Source organism: Gopherus evgoodei, chromosome 9 (genome assembly GCF_007399415.2).
Source record: "Gopherus evgoodei ecotype Sinaloan lineage chromosome 9, rGopEvg1_v1.p, whole genome shotgun sequence".
In the NCBI taxonomy this organism is placed as follows: domain Eukaryota; kingdom Metazoa; phylum Chordata; order Testudines; family Testudinidae; genus Gopherus; species Gopherus evgoodei.
Genome location: NC_044330.1, coordinates 49,392,505 through 49,409,873, shown reverse-complemented (window position 1 = coordinate 49,409,873; position 17,369 = coordinate 49,392,505). Strand labels below are relative to the sequence as shown.

The 17,369-nt window shown below is 45.8% G+C and overlaps 1 protein-coding gene across 1 annotated transcript in view; it reads left to right on the top strand.

Moving 5' to 3' along the window:
• Positions 1 to 17,369, top strand: part of INPP5D (inositol polyphosphate-5-phosphatase D) — a 79,767-nt gene that overhangs the window by 42,595 nt on the left and 19,803 nt on the right. Inside the window, 14 exon segments of the mRNA XM_030574867.1 lie at positions 3,381 to 3,552; positions 5,006 to 5,146; positions 9,955 to 10,042; positions 10,829 to 10,909; positions 11,097 to 11,168; positions 11,489 to 11,612; positions 13,378 to 13,445; positions 13,447 to 13,485; positions 14,123 to 14,225; positions 15,124 to 15,192; positions 15,195 to 15,245; positions 15,248 to 15,318; positions 16,149 to 16,266; positions 16,859 to 16,955. Of these exon segments, the coding sequence (XP_030430727.1) occupies positions 3,381 to 3,552; positions 5,006 to 5,146; positions 9,955 to 10,042; positions 10,829 to 10,909; positions 11,097 to 11,168; positions 11,489 to 11,612; positions 13,378 to 13,445; positions 13,447 to 13,485; positions 14,123 to 14,225; positions 15,124 to 15,192; positions 15,195 to 15,245; positions 15,248 to 15,318; positions 16,149 to 16,266; positions 16,859 to 16,955 (1,294 nt within the window).

Sequence of the window (17,369 nt, the reverse complement as noted above, 5' to 3'; positions counted from 1 at the left end):
GTTTTCCCATAGTGCACCACACTTGTAGGGCTAGAGTGTCGACACTTGGGGTGGGGTGCGGGATGCACTTGGCACTCTGAGAGAGGGTTACTGTGGCTCAGATCTGTGCTCTGCAATGTGGATGCCAGAGCCCTGGGTTCAAGCAGGAGTCAGAATATCCTTAACCCAGGGTGAAAATGCAGCGTAGATGCTCAAGCCCAGGGTTCCCTGACACACACAGCCAACTTGAGTCCACTAACCCTAGGCTGCCATTGCTGTGCAGACATACCCTTTATATCTCTGTGCTATGAGGAATATTTCTAACAATTATGAGCTTGTCCAGGGGCACTTTGATACCACAGTGATGGTTCCTTTACTACTACCTCGTAGATAGTTGGGTGAGAAGGTCCTGGCGGGACCTGGCACTTGCCTCCTAGTTTGGCATTTCCATCACCAGGCCCACAGTATCAGTGGTGGATTTTCTGATGTAACATGGTTCAAGGGGCCTGCTGTCAGATTTCCTTCTGACTGAGGATGGGGAAACAGGTAGCGTAAGGACAGCTGACCTCAGTTTGTCAGGCTTAAGAAAGAAAGGAAATCATGGACTCCACCTGTGTCTATACTACAACGCTGCACTGTTATAAGCTGCAGCAGTGCAGGACATCCTTGTTAGCTGTCTTGTTTTGCATGTACACGTTGCACTGTGTCCATATACAAGACCCATTGCAAGCATTGTAGAGCTGGTGGATTGTTGCACCTACCCCATGGTGCCGCGTTCAGCTTCCTGGAGCTGGGGGAAGAAGGTCTGTGGTATAGAATATTTGGGGCACTTATTTGTACTTGTAGTTTGTTCTGTCAGCTGCTGCAGACGGTTCTGTCCTGCACTAAGAGCAGAATCAGGCAGTGGGTTATACTGGCTGCCCCCATCTTCTACATGCTCCTCAGGAATGAGCCACATTCTGTGCAGAGGCACATTAGCTGCCCTTTCTGCTGTGTCTGGAAGATTCATGTTCCATACCACTAGGACAGGATCATGGCATTGCAGGCCAATTTGAGCCTGCATCTTTGATGTTTGCCATCACAGGTCAGTCCCACGGAAGGACTTTGGTTTTGGCTCAGTGCTCTAAGTGAAGAGCAGTTCTGGAGGAGAGGAGAGAGATTACTGCACTGCTTCATGGGGTTCTCCCCTCCAAAAGAGATGTGAAAGTGAGGTTTCTGGTGCTGGGACCCTAGTAGCTGTCTGTGGAGTTAAGGGTTCTATACAGAGCTAATCAGAAACATTTTGACTAGCCATTATTTTATTAGAATGTGCTGATTCTTCAAAATCTGAACATTCCATGGGACTATGTTATTTTGATTAAATACCACCAGAAGTGGTTCCAATGGAAAACCTGCTGGCTTTCTTGCCAGCCTGCCCACACAACTCCTGAGCAGCCAGGGCTCCCAGGGTGCCTGAGATCCAGGCTAGTGCCATAATCATTGGACCATCCTTTCTCTTCTCTTTTGTCTGTCAGTCTAGAAATGCTGAGCATGACCATGAACCTGATTATCTTCAGGATAAAACCAAGCCTTCCCATCGCGCACACGCGCATGTGCGCGCACACACGCAAAATCTCACTGATCTTGTGAGGGCTGGAAAATATTGACAAGAATAAAATTTCAATGAGAAACTGACACCACTTTTTGCAAAACTGTTAGTTATTTTCTCCTTTTCTGGCCAGCTCTGTTAATCTCCCAGCTCTCAGAATTGGAGACAGAGTGCAGGAAGAAGAATAAAAAGAAGGGCAGGAAGTTGAAAAAAGTTCTTGTTGCCACTCTATTTGCCTCTGGCTAGAGCAGTGGTTCTCAAACTTTTGCACTGATGATCCCTTTCACATAGCAAGCCTCTGAGTGTGACTCCCCCTCCTTATAAGTTAAAAACACTTTAAAATATATTTAACACCATTATAAATGCTGGATGCAACGCGGGGTTTGGGGTGGAGGCTGGCAGCTTGCGACCCCTGCTTCCTCCATGTAATAACCTCACAACTCCCTGAGGGGACCCGACCCCCAGTTTGAGAACCCCTGCACTAGAGGAAGAGAAGTGAAAATCTTTTAGTAAGGCCAGTCACATCCACAATTCAGTTTTGTAAGGTGCTTAGGTACCATCATTCTGGAACCATATGAAAGCCTAGAGGATGTCTTTGTCATATAGATTTCATTGTTACGTCTCCTATCCCTGTGGTATCTAAGCATGGAGGTACTGATCTAACTGCAGCACCAATCAGTCATGCTGTTGCTCATTATTTCTTTCTCTCTTTGACTCACAATGTGCACAGGAGCTATGGAACATTCTTTTCAAGAAAATAAGCATCGCTCTCTTATTTTTAAGCACAACCAAGTACTATGTGCATTACAAAGTGATAGGCGATTGTTAACAAGGATGAATATCATTGGGTTAAGTGCAGCTATCGCCACTTCCCACCGAAGAGCCAGAGTGCTGTTGAATTGAATGGCATGGCTTTGGGAGGGCCTAAGCTGGAGAGTGGAGGGAGTTTTCAGCTGTGATGAATGCACTGAATGCCCCTGTGACAAGGGAAGTTACTCAGGTCATTGTACTGCATTAAATGGAAGGGGTTTATTTACACTTAGCATTCATTATTTACTCATTTTAGCAGCCCGTTCTCAGCCTCTTTGTACTCTCCCCAACCTGCTTCTCCTTGCACTGTGCCTGCCATGGAGATGCAGGAACTCAAATACTGGAGTTCTGTGACTGGAGAAGCTGCTAATCACGTCAGCACCCAGCACTTTTTTTTGTTATGAACAAATGAGGACTAGAATGGAGACTGCTAAACCCACTTAACCTGAACTAGGTTCAGTTACTGTGGACTGAAGTTAAATGTGTGTGTCTGTCTGTCCATATCTGGAGGCAATGTAGCCCTTTATACATCTCCCTCTCCCATGTAGCTCCTGGGTACTGTCCCATTCCACTGACGACCCATTATAATAATAATGATACCTAGCCATGATATAGCACGTGCATATTTTCAAAACACTGCACAAATGTTAATCAATCTTCACAATGACGGGGAAATTTAAGTTAAGTGCCTTGACCAAGTCTATTCAATAAGCCAGTGTCAGAGCTCAGGATTATTGCTTGTGCATTCTGGGTTCACAGCCCTCAGCTCAGCCCACTACACCACACCATTGAGTTCAGTGGGAACAGAATTTGGCCCTTATCAATATCATGGTCTGATCTGATGAAGTTCAGATCTTTTCAGTTCAGTGATTGCAGGCCAGTTAATCTGGATGGATTTTGCACTGACTGCCACTGTGATGCACACGATATTGTGGGTCAGAATGGGAGGCAAGTGGTCTAGGCATGTTGCCAAAAATACTTTGTTTCCCTTCCTTCATGTCAGACCCTGTACCAACCCCACCCATATTACCCCCACGACCCTTCCTGGTGGCACTCCCAGCAAGCGAGATGAAAGAAGCGTCTCCTCTGAATGAAAATTCCAAGGTGGCAGAAGTCAGCAAACTGTCCCTTTCTGAGACGCTACTTCAGCGGCTGCAGTCCCAGGACACCAGCAGGTAAGCTCTGCTCATTCACTACCCCCAGAAACTTAGATAGATGGGCAATAACCAGGACAACAGAATCAACACTGAAGCCCTCTCGGGAATTGGTAAGGCGCTGCGTTTGGGAAAGGTGTCACTGATAACACAGCTATGTCAGTGCACTCTATTGTGGGAGAGGGGATGTGGGGCCTGTGTCTAATCTCACACTCATTTTACCCCAGTGTAACTCCATGGGCTTCAGAGGAGCTACTCCTGATTTAAGCAATTAAAGGGAAGTCAGAATCAGGTCCATTCTCTCTTAGACATTAAAGTGATACAGTGGCTACTCCTTAAGGTAGCACTCATGCTCTGGCATGGAAGAAATGTTCTCCTGAAGTATAAAACAATATACTGACCTCCCCCATGGAGATATTTCCTAATGTGCGGTAAGATAATGTTGGAGAGAGGCTAGAATAGAAACCATGTGCCTAAACCGTAGAGATCATGGGCCAGATCCTTAACATGTGCAAATTGGCAAGTCTTCATTGGTTTCAATGGAGTTACACTGATTTATGCCAGCTGAGAGTCTGGCCCCATCTAAGTATGTGGCTGTCTAAATACATCATGCACCGTAGCCTGTCGAATCTGGACACCCATTCAAGCATCGGAGGAAGCTGGTGACATCTAGGGTGACCAGATCCTCAGAGTTAAAGATCAGGACATCTGTCTATGGGCCAGCGCTGGGGGAGCAAGTTACAGCAAATGGAAGCTGGTTTGGTGTTCTGTCAGGGAGGTGGGATAGGGGGCTGGATGGCTGGCTGGCAGGCTGGGTAGGTGGCAGGCTGAGAGATATCTATTTCGATTGGCTGCCTTCGCCGTTCCATCTGCCTCCTTGGAAAAGAGCAGCCAGTCAGAACTTTCTGCACTTGCTGAGGGATGAAACAGCCAGTAAACTTTGACTGCTTCATCTCTCGGCATGGGTAGAGGTGCCAATCCCCACTTATCAAGGACCCAACTGGAGCCTCCAGTCCAGCCTCTGCTTTCAGCTTCTAATCAGGCTTTGTCTGAGGCAGAAGCTTTGAAGAAGGAGTCAGCCATGGAGACATGAGCAAAGGTCCTGGCTCCCCCAACACTCCCACGCTGTCAGCCCCCAGCTTCTCCACCACATCCAAACCCTACAGGAGACCTACTAATCACCCCCCATCATGGCTACCTCTCAGTCATGACTGCAACTGCTTATCTCCCACACCAGGGCAGCATTCATACTATTGCAGTGGGGAATCCTCAGGCAAAGTCTAAGAATTCCATTCCCCCACCACCATCACCACCACCACTTAGAAGGTAATATTGACATTGAAGAACAAGGCAAGCCAGACAAGAGTATGTCTTAGCTGTGGAGGTTTCTGCTTCAGACAAAACTCAGCTGCCTGATAGTTGGGGACAACAGGGGGGAAGCTGGTTTCCTTACCTGCATTAGTCTTTTTCACAGTGTTTCTGAGGAACACCTAAAGTTAATCCAGGATTATCTGCGAGTTCACATCACCAGCGACTTTGAGATGGTGCAGATGGGCTCCAGCAGTCTCCCCCAGCTGAAGAAACTGCTCACAGTGCTCTGCAAAGGGCTCTTCAGGTAACTGGAGCTTAATTTTCAGAGAAGCCAATAGAATGTCACAACACTGTCAAAGGCAGGTGCTATTTGAATTGTGAACCCATATTTCCAGCACAGCAAAACTGCTTATCCTTAAAAATGGGTAGTAAGACAACGGTCTCATGGCCTATGTGGTTAAAGGCCAGGAGCCAGATGCTCATGCTCCAGTGAGGTTCAGGTGATTTACGCCACCTGAGATTCTAGCCCTGGGACATTAAATCTGCCTGAAAGACACAGCTGTAGCAGGTAAGATTTTCCTGGGGGTGGTTTCAGTTAATAGAGTATTATTTATTTTATACTTTGTTTAGAAAGAAACAAAGCCAAAATGCATTAAAGGATTAGCTGAATAGCTTAGGAAGAGATATAAATGGCACCTCCAGAATCATCAAGTAAAAGTCGTATATAAAAAAACTCATGTATTGCTGCATGACTATTCTCTTCAAACCCCGACTCTACTCTCCGTTACAGCAGGGAGAACCTGGGGTGATTTTACTGAAATCAGTTAACATAGTCCAGGTGGAGTGAGGAGAGAAACAGACTCCTGCTCTAGTATGGTTTCCATTACAAGTACCCCTTCTCTATCCAGAGCCCATACCCAGCAAAAGACCAAGTACTGGTTGGGATCTGATTGTTCCTCAAGCTTCCCCCCCACTCTGAAACAAACAAGGGGCTCAGCCCTCAGGGAGAGCATCTGGATGCCTGACCACCAGCAGAGGTCCTGTACCTCCACGCTGGCTAAGGGTCCCACAGCACCCTTTTCCACACTGGTTCCTTGGCAGCTAGGCTCCCGTGGAGCAGTGCAGGCAGGGGTACTGCCCTCCAGCACCTGGAACTCACCCCTACAAATTAGGAGAAGTGTCGAAAACATGGGCAGATACACCCAAGAACTAATATTGATTCACTGAGCACTAACTTGTGAATGGAATTCTCACAGAGCTGGTGGGAGGAGGATGGGGCAGATCCTCAGCTGGTGTAAATTAGTGTGGCTCAGTTGAAGTGACTAGAGTTATCAAGTTACACCATTTGAGGATTGGCTCAGTGTGCATTCCCCTGCTCCGTAGGCCTGAATCCAGCAATCCCCAGGGAGGTCGAGGAGTGGGAGGTATGACGCTGCAGAACCAGCACTTCCCTTTCTGTGCCCCTCAGCTGGGTTTCAGTTCTCTACAGCCACGGAGGGGAAGGTCCCATGTGCTCAGTTTTTAGCAAACCCTGAATAATGGGATCTCACAGCCAGCAAAATCAGGACTGAATCTTTTCCATTGCTAAACTGTCTCAGATAGGGCTGTGCTGTTATTCCAATGAAGGCCAGGCTGGCTTTTCCCAGAAGGGAGTTCTAACGCATCACTACTTTGTGCTATCTAGGTTTTTGTACCCCTCATCGCCCTTCAAGGGGATAAGAAAGCCTTAAAAAAGAAAACTTACTGATATCAAATGTTCTCAAGCATCAAAGTTGCTCTTCCAATTGTCAGCATCCCTTTAACATTTGTAGTGAGAGGGCACAGAAAATCTAGTGCCTGTTTCAAACATTACCAGGCCAAATTCTCAACTGGTGAAAGTCCATTGACGTCAATGGAGTTGCACAAACAGACAGTTAGCCCCACCTTCCACCCCTTGTTTAGTGGCATATATTTATGGATTAATCTGTTGTTATCCTGGGAACTAATGACATCTTAATATAATTAGTCTAACTGGGCAGATTTTCAAAGACCTGTGTGATAAGTGAGGTACACCAAATGCAATTCTTTTCATGGGCAATCACCCACAGCATGGAGATGGCTAAGTATATGTATAATTGACCAATTTGCATATGCAATTTCCCACATGGAAATGCAGGATTCTTTCTTATGGAGGGGACTTGATCTAAAATCCCATGAAGTCAGTGAAAAAACTCCCACTGATTTCAATGGGCTTTGGATCAAGTTCTGGTCACGTACTCAGTTTGCATTGCTCAGGTAGTAAGAGACTTTCAAAATCAACCCATTGAGCTGACTTGCTGTTTGAAAATGGAATGGATTTGATATATCCCATCCAATTCCTTCTCCCTCCTGCAATTTCCTGCCAAAATCTGTACCAATAATCTCAGTATCATTTCATTTTGGTGGATTTGCCTTCTCAATTTTCCTGTGAACTCCTAATAACTTTAGGCCATTTGTCTGTCTTTGTCTTCCATATCAATCAGCTTTCTCTAATAAACCTCTCTCCTGCAGATCAGATTTTCTCAGGAGTGTGTGCATTCCAGCCATAGAACCTAGCATTCTCCCATAATTTACTAATTTTCAAATACTTGGGCACTTAATTGCTTTATGTAGCTCCCTTAATCTCTGCAATGGCTTGCAGCCTCTCTAGCTGAATCCCCCTATCAAGATGCTGAAATATAATTTGTTCAGTGACATTACCTAATTTTAGGTTTCACTCACTTCAGCTTCTTTCCCAGCTGCATTGAGGGATTCAGCCTGAAATCTGCAGCTAGTTCTCAGGCTGTTTCTCAGACATCTGTGTTTTCTTTTTCTTAACTGGATTCAGTACCTTTTATTATTTTCGCAAAGCCTTGAGGAGGGGGAAAATTGCAAATCGCAGACTCAATTGGCACTAATGCCCCATCTTTAGTTGTATAATGTCCCTCCCTAGCCCCCTCTAATCTCACATAGTTTAGGGATGGATGAGATATCATCTTTTACTGGACCAGCTTCTCTTGGTGAAAGAGACAAGCTTCTGAGCTGACACAGAGCTCTTCTCTGGGAGACCTGAAGACTTTAAGGAGAGCTCTGTGTCAGCTCAAAATCTTGTCTCTTTCAGAAGTTGGTCCGTAAAAGATATCACACCACCCACCTTTTCTCTCTAATATCCTGAGACCAACATGGCTACATCAACACTGCAATATGCAGACAGTTGTTCATCCCAGATGGGACTTGAACCCATAATGTCTGACCTAGAAAGCCAGTGTCTTATCCACTAGGCCACTGGGGCCCCTACATCAACACTGCATATAGTCCGGGGATAGCTGTTGTCAGACCCAGGTGACACTGCATTCAGTGTAAAGACTGAGAACTTTTCTTTGATGTCCACTAGCTGATTCCTGTTGTTTCAGGCAATCACTTCATCATTCCCTGCATGATTGGTCACCTAAATTACATGGTGTTATTTCTGCTCTCTGATTGAATGACTCCCACAGGGAGCTTTTAAGATGGCTGCTCAAACACTTCTGGCGCCAATACTTATGCAAACACAGATGGACAGAAGTGTTTATAACACTTCCTGTGAAGATTCTGGTGAATAAAATTTTACTCACACAGCAGTTCAAAGAAAGAAAATAAAAGAGGTGTGAATGCAATTAAAACCACTTTGTGGTTTGGTTGAGCACAAATGCCAGTAAATACCTTTCTGCATTTTTCCCCAAGCCTGACCTGTGCGTTACATTAAGCTGCACTTTGTGATAAAGGGCCTCAGAGAGGGCCATTCTCACATAAGAAACAGCCAAGCAGCGGGTTTTTCTGTGGTTGCTGTTGTTCAGAACTGTACAGTCTGTGCTGCTCATCGCTTCAAAGTAGATATATTCTAATTGTTTCCTGGTGGTTTGTCTAGTAGAACTTCTCCCAATGCTTCTAATACCACCTGTTTTCTGATAGGGCCTGAACCAAAGTCCGCTGATGTTAATGGGAGTCTTAGGGAGGTTAGGATAACTTAAAAGGTTCAAAGCAGAACAATTTTGTGACAGAGAACTGAGAGCCTAGGAGGGCTGGGCTCCCAGTTCCATCACAGACTTCCTGGATGACCTTGGCAAGTCACTTAGGCTGAAATTTCAAATGTGGGTGCCTAGCTTAGGCCAATGAATACACAGTTAGGCACCTAAATAAGTAGCTCGATTTTCAGAGACCACAGGTGCATGCTCACTGTAGCACCTTTTCCAGAGAACTAGATGGAGAAACTGGTGCATTCGTATCTATAAAAGTGAGAAGACTTGTTAGTTTTGGCTACTAATTAGGCACAATGCCACATTGTTCTCCATGTTCATCTTGGCCTGCAGGACCTAGCTGCTCTGCCAGTACTAAGTCTGGTCATTAGCAGAGAGTGTCATTTGTGCCAAGTTCATACAAAGATTTTGTGATGGACAAGCATCCTCTGGGCTCACTAAATTCATTTAATTTGTAACTTGCCCTTGGTTTGAATTCAGGAAATTAAAGTCTGGTTCATTTTACATCCACAGTTTCACTTGTCCCCTTATTCTATTTGTTGAAAAATATATCTGTGTATTTCCTCCTTCACTGGTGGTATTGTGCTGCCCCAGCTTCTGGAGCTGTAAAAGTTCTGTTCAAATGAGCTGTTGGTGCATTAGCTGACATCCTAACCCTGCTGCACTGTCCTGATCCTTCAGGGTTGGCACTGACCTCACTGGGTATGTCTACACTGTAATCAGAGGTGTAACTGCAGCTCAGGCTTGCATACCCACGCTAGCTTTAATCTTGCTGGCATGTCTATGAATAGCAGCATAGGTGGAGCATGGGCTGTAGGAGCTTGCCGAGGAGCTTGGAGATATACTCAGGTTGAAGCCAGGCCACTACGTCTTCACTGCTATTCTTACTGCGCTAGCTAGAATAAAGCTTGCATGGTTCTGTCTACCCATGCTGCATTCACCCCCCTAATGCGGTGTAGACACCCACATTCACTCCGTACTGACTATGCATCATTAACTGGTTTTGTGCTTTATCCTTCTTTCGTTGCCCCATGTGACCTTGCCCCAAATTCCCCACACAAACACTGCAGTGACCTTTGACATGTCTTTGTATTCTCAGTGAGGCATCTAGGACTCTCCCTTCCCTGGAGTCCATCCAGAAGGTGTTTGACCAGCAGCTGCCTTCTGGTATCCATCAGCGTTCTCAAGTAAGTTCTACTGGAAGAAGTAGGGAAAGGCAGCCAAGGAGTATTGATAGTGTCTGTCAGGCACAGACGAGGGAGAGGGAGGCCTTTCTGAGCTTGGGACACAACAATGACCATGAATTTAGATGATTGGTTAACACTTTTTTTCTCTTTAGCTTGTTTCTGGCTGCAGTGCACTGGGCACACAGTGAGTTATTTAACCACTGATTCAGCCAGCTCATAGTCTTCTCCACCCTCTCCCATCCCCCTATCCCAAAGAGAGAGAGTGCAGCAAAGTGCCTCAATCATTCCTACTTCCAACCTCCATCAGCCTGTGACCCAGAATTGCAAATTTGTCCTTCCATCAGCTTAACTCCTCCGGATGGTCAGTATCTTTTTGTGACAAACGCTTCCCCTCCTTCCACCCAGCCACCTCAATCCAGTGTCCAACCTCTTCCATCCTGCAGCCCAGAAACCAGAAGTCCAATCGGCATGTTCAACCCATGGCCCAGTAATACAAATCTGTCTTTCTGTCATCAACAATCCAACTCTTCTGCACATCCAGCCTCCTCTGACCTATATACCGGGTTGGCAAGGTTGTTCTCCCACCAGCCCAACTTTCCTGCATGTTCAGTCACATTCTGTGCCACTGCGCTTCACGTTACAGATTAAACTTAGATGACATAAAACACACTGCTGCTAACAGCTGTTTCTGGAAGGTGGTGTGAACTCTGAACTTCTTTGGGTCTGGTACTCATGGTTCTCTCTCTCTCTTTTTTTTTCTTCTTTTTTTAATGCTATTGTTACCAGTTGCTTGGGGAAGCCAGTCCAGTCAATGTTGTGTTGAAGCTCAATCAGCTGATCTCTTTGCTGTCCTCGGCTGAAGAAAAGGTAGAGATGTATAACTATCTCATGTTCCCATCTGCTTCTGGCTTTATTTATGCTTCTTTCATCATCAGTGAAATCCACCTCTGTAATGAGAATTCTCCTGCAATGCCTTTATTACTCCCTTCTCTGATCCCCCTCAGGTAAAGTGTAGATTCACCAAATAGATATCCATATGCATGAATTTTTACAGGTGAAAACATTGTTGATTGAAGGACCTGATTCAACACATCGGCGTTCTCTCATCCCTCCTGTAACCTTTGAGGTAAATAGACTTCATCAGCAATACTTATCTTACTACAGAAGAACACAAGACATGTAGGAATGTCTCAGTGTCTTAAGTTTCTGGATACTATGCTCTGCTACAATGGAGATAATACAGTTATATCTCAGTGCCCGGGGTCCCTTAGTACTCTATGGTACTGTAGTGGGGGCCATGTCTTAAAACTGTCTGTTTGAAGTGATGTAAGTGGGTCAGGCCATGCAGATGTTTCTCTGTGCATTGATTTAGGTATTGCTCTTCCTAGTACAATTGACTGAGGTTTAGGAAAATGGTTTATGAGAAATCTCTCCCTTTTCCAATAGGTGAAAGTAGATTCTCTAGGAATTTCCCAGAAAATACACCTCAAAGTTGATGTGGAGCTGGGGAAATTGATTATCAAGAAAGCCAAGGATGGTCCTGAAGACAAGTTCTATAACCATAAGAAAAGTAAGTTACACCAAGTAACAAATAAGGGGTTAGTCCTCTAGATCCCAATGGAAATTTTGTCATTGACTTCAGTGGGAGCAAGGTTTGGTCCAATGTGTATATTAGTCTGTTATGCTGAGAGTTTGATTCTACTTCAAGGCACCAGTAAACCTAGGTCACTTGTCTCCAAGGCAGTTTTCAGTGAATGGGAAGTCAATGCTGTGGTAAATGGCTCTTTCTGAGCGTTAATTTACAGTCCCATGCCATACAGTAAAGACAATGGCAGCATGTCTGCAAGGAAAACAGCATCCCTTGATCAAAGGTATTTCCAATTTCTGCCTAGTATAGATCAAGGAGATAAGCCACAAAGACATAAACATCTCAGAGATGTTAGGCCAAGACTGGTGTCTGTCCATCTCTTCCCTAGGTACGCTGAACCCATAAAAGGATCTGTTAGGAAAAGTGAGGTCTTTGTACTGCTGTCAGGTTTGTTACTTTGGCCTGGTCTGCACAATTTAAGTTAACATTGCTATGACGCTCGGGGTGTTAAAAATCCATACCCCAGAGTACTGTAGCTAGACCCACCTAATCCCTGGTGTAGATGCTGCTAGGTTGGCAGAAGAATGCTTCCGTTGACCTAGCTGCTGTTGCTTGGGGAAGTAGAGCTCCTACCGTGACAGAAAAACCTCTTTGGTCTCTGTAACCTACACAATGCCATAACTGTGCTGCTGTAGCACCTGCAGTGTAGCCATGGTGTTAGTGTCATTAGGGGAGAGCGGTGGTAGTTGTTTGTTTACTGTGATGGCCCATTTAAAATGGTTCTCTTTATCCCTGGTTAGGTCGCTGCTAAAACAATTGGTGAAAGATTTTTATTAGGGAAAAGTTATTTTTCCAATTCCCCTCTGGCCTCTAACTCCAAACACTGCACAGATTAGCACAGGTAGAACTATCAACTCAGGCTCCATCCTCACTAGGAAAACGACCCAGTGCTGACCATAGTTTTGAGCTAAACCTCTTCTGCTGATTTTCCCCAGCTGGGATTCAGAATTGCTTAGCTGCTGATGTACATGGGACCGAACCATCTTAACCATCAGATCCGCTTTCACCTTCCCTTCCACAGATGCTCACAGGAAGGAATATAAATTGTCTGCTTGGGATGCAGAAAGGGCACGAGGTTGGGTTGAACAGGCAGAAGAAGCTATTTGTGACTCTTGATTTCAGGGTTGTAAATGTAACCCCTGGAGGAAAGTCCCTTGCTGACTGCACCTGCATGTTATTTCTGCTGAGCCATTCCAACAGCTGTCTGAGAAAACTACACTGACCAGCCGAACAGAACTAATCAAAACGCTGAGAAATGGCCAGACTTAATGGACCAGATTGTCTCTGGTGCTGCTGCACAAGAGAATCTCTCCTCCTTCCCGCATGTGTCCCATAGAGGCCTAGCAACAATTGCAGTCCCTGCACATCAGGAACATTATTAGAGCTGAAATACTGTTGGTGGGTCTCAGTGCTGAAGCCACTGAAACCATCTTTACCATGTTTTTGATTCCAGGCTCTGTATAAAACCCTTTTTCAGAGGCAGAATTGACAGGAATGTGTGCTCAGCGGAGGTCTCCCAATGCAGGGCAAAGAGAGCCTCAGATTTCTGAATGAGTAATCTCTGGGAGCATGCTGCTTCCTGCGGCCAGTTCTAGTGAGCAGAGGAGAATTTCTCTGGAACTCTGGTTTCTGCAGATACAGTTTCTGGGACTCTGGTTTCTGCAGTTGACACCCAGCCTCTGCTTAGTTCTGCAGCTCATCAAGTCCCAGAAGTTCCCTAACAAACTGGTGATCGTATTGGAGACTGAAAGAGAGGAAAACGCAGCGGAAAGAATATGTTTTCGCTGACTCTAAGGTACATGACAATGTCTTTCCTCACTTTATCCCAGGAGCACCGGGATGAGCCTGAGGGCAGTGATCCTTGGCAGAAGATTAACCAGGGCATTTATAGGATTTTAATCTGCTCTGCATAAGTGAGATTTATTATATAATGTGGGAGCATCCAGCGAATGCAGGAGAGAATGGAGTAGATGTGCAGCAACAGTGCAATAATAACCCCTGCTATACCAATGAGGATCTAAGAAAGGGAAGGAGGCAGATTAGGGCTGCGCCATTCATTGGATGCTCAGTGGCTGGCAAAGGCAGGAGTCAGCCGTGGAGCAGTTACACCAGAATCATTCACTAGCCTTGAATCCCGCTTGTCTAGACTAGGATATCAGAGTGTGATGTAATACATGTTAGCTTCCGAGTTTGGAAACTCCAGTGTAGACAAGGCACACGGCCTTTACCATGTGCTAGGCTTTAACCTGACCAGTTTAACACGTGTCAGAGTAGTACACTGCCTTGTCTACACTAGGCTTTTAGGACACACTTGTTAATACATAGTAACAACTGGGCACTTCTCTATTCAATTAGTTCTTCAAGAAGAAGCTGAGATTCTGGTTACCGAGACAGCCATCTCATTAGTTGTCTCTCTGTTCCTCTGCTTGTAGAAAAGAGAAGGGTTCTGCCAGCTTCTGCAGCAGATGAAGAATAAACACTCTGAGCAACCAGAGCCTGACATGATCACCATCTTCATTGGGACCTGGAACATGGGTATGTGCTGACTTTTCATCTAGTCCTTCGTATGTTCCTCCAGACACTTATCTCGACCTTGACCTTGGCCTGCTTCCACGTGGGGACTGATGGACTCCTCATTTCCTATTCACTCAGTAAGTGACTCGCTCACAGGGACTGTGTCCCACTGGGACAGGAGAGGAATTGAGTCTCTAGGTTTTTGCATGCACTGTGGCCCCTTTGCATTGCTCCAGTGTAAAGAGGCCACAATGCCAATGTGACTATGGTCGGGGGAAAAGGAGGGTGTCCAGGCACTGCACTCCAACTATTTCTGCATGTGATTAGGAGAAACCACCCTCCTCGGGATTGAAAAGAGAATTTAACAGCAGGGATCTTTGTCTGGGGAATCCCAAATGAATCTGTTTTTCCCATTTTGGGAATGTGCATTTGTTCTGATGGCTGTGAGCTGATAGGTTAATTCCAGTAATCTCAAAGTCCTGATCCTCAGATGCAGCCACAATTAACTCAGGGCAACTGACGGCTGGGAGCAAAGAGAAGTTTTATGCCACCCTTGCAGCTCCCCAGCCTTGGATCTGTTTGGGAATGTCCCAGCCTTGAGCCGAATAGCCAGTAACAGCTGGCTGCCAGTGGCTTCCATTGGCAGCTCCAACAGATGGGAATTGTCAGAGCGCAGAGATGCTCCTGCCAATGCCCCTTTTTCCCCAGGAATGAGGTGGCATAGTACAAACTCCATCATCTAGGGCTTTCCTCTGCCAAGCCCATAGTACGTCATTTGGGCATAAAGTCCATTGTCTCCACCTGCACATGTGCATAGTTCCGTGGGTTTGTGTGCCTTTTTATCCCCATGCTATGTGTAGTCTCGAGGGTTTGACTGCAAGTGTTTTGACTCACTGTGGTTTTGGATTTGCTGCTAAAGGTGCTGCTCCTCCTCCAAAGAAGATCACATCCTGGTTTCTCTCCAAGGGGCAGGGAAAGACCCGGGATGATCCGCTGACTATATCCCCCATGACATTTATGTCATTGGCACCCAAGAGGACCCCAAGGGGAGAAGGAATGGCTGGAAGTTCTGAGACAATCCTTGCAGGAAATCACCAGTATCAGCTTTAAAATGGTGAGGAATCATGTCAGCTCAGAGCAAAGTGAGGATAGCACAATCCCCTAGTAGCTAGAAGAGACACAGGAATAAGCAGCCTCCAGGCCCACGCCTTCCTGTTTTCAAAGCGCCACATTGGTGGGACCATCCTGCTGACAGAGAGGGGACCGAACATGTCTATGGACTCCATTATTTTTGAATCAGCTAGATGGCGAAGGCATTGTTGGGAGCAGTCTGAGTCTGAGCACAGAGCCAGCCCCAGCATTCCTAGTGCCTTCCAGCTGGGGCATGAAGGATGGATATTGGCCTCAGATCCACCCCCTCCCCTACAGTATCACACTTACCTGCAATTAGGCCACTGTGCCATGGGAATGTCCCTCTTAGAGGAGAACATTTTTAAATTATTGGCATATCTTTTGAGACTGCTCTGGCCTCTCTCTCTGTGGGCTCTGGCACTTTTATTCCAGGTTATTATAAAGTTTAGGACTGACCAAACTGTGTTACACCATGTTTGACCACTCCTGAGTTTCAGTGTGGGTGAGGAATAGTTTTAATCGTATCTGAAAAGTCACTGTGTATGGGGCCCCTAAGTGGCTCTTAGAATTTGCCTGTGAACAAATGAAGTTGTCTTTTGTGTAACCAAGGTGAGTTAGGGATTAATTTGAGCATATCTGCATGCTAGGAATTGTGCATGTTCTCCCTACCCACGCAATCTAAGAACATGAGTCCATTGCTCAAAGAAAAATCTCAGTCAGTGAGTCTGAGTAAGCTGGGAAAGCCTTGGCCAGACCAGATGGTCTGGTGTCTCTGTGCCATGATATAACCATCAGTTTCCCATCCCCTGACAGATAGCAATCCATACGCTCTGGAACATCAGGATTGTCGTCCTGGCCAAGCCAGAACATGAGAACCGGATAAGCCACATCTGCACAGACAACGTGAAGACAGGAATTGCAAACACACTGGGTAAGGAGACAGAAGCAATTTAATCAGAATGTCATCCACTCTGTGCCCATGGGGACTCTTGAAATGAACAGTTCTCTCTCAGCAGGATCACTCTGGGGCATGCTGAAGTGACCCTCGTCTTCCCCAACTAGGCATATATAAATCCCAACCATAGGCACCCTGACGTCCTCTCGACCCCCTGTTCTGTCCCAGGCCCTGCCCCCACTCCACCCCTTCATCCAAGCCCCATCCCTCCTCTTTCCGCCCCCTGCCCTGAGCGTGGGTTGTGGGAGGGAAAAAATGTCTTTCTACTCAATCCTGGGCTTATAATTTTCCCACTAAAGACTTCAGCCTGAGTTGGAGGGATCCCCCTTTCTGGATAGCAGATGGAAATTAAATTAGCTTTCTTAAAATTTGTTTATTTTGCCTTCTTCAAAAAACTTCCTCTGAACATTGTTCTATATATGATCATTCTTCCTGCACTGATTAAGTCTGCCTCCCCTTCCACCCCATCCCCAGTTCACTTAAGAAGTGTTATGTTCTTTATTATCTTTCTACTGCTCAGCCTGGAGGTGGATTGATTTCTTGATTTTTCACTTCTTGTTTTTCCCAGGTAATAAAGGAGCTGTGGGAGTGTCATTCATGTTTAATGGAACCTCCTTAGGGTTTGTTAACAGCCATTTGACTTCAGGAAGTGAAAAGAAACACAGGTGAAATATGTCATTGCCTTTCAAGAGCAGGTGTTGATGTCCACAGTCAACCTGTGGAACTCATTGGCAGGGGATGTTGTGAAGGCTAAAAGTATAACTGGCTCAAAAAGAATGAGAAGTTCATGGAGGATAGGTCCATCAGTGACTATTAGCCAAGATGGTCATGGATGCAACACCATGCTCTGGGTGTCCCTAACCTATGACTGCCAGAAGCTGGGACTGCACAAAATGGGATGGATCACTCTCTAATTGCCCTGTTCTGTTCATTCCCTCTGGAGCACGTGGCACTGACCACTGTCAGAAACAGGATACTGGGCTAGATGGACTATTGGTCTGACCCAGTCTGGCTGTCTTATGTTAGGAATTGCTGGGTAACGTTTCTCTGGCCTGTGCTATGGAAGAGGTCACATTAAA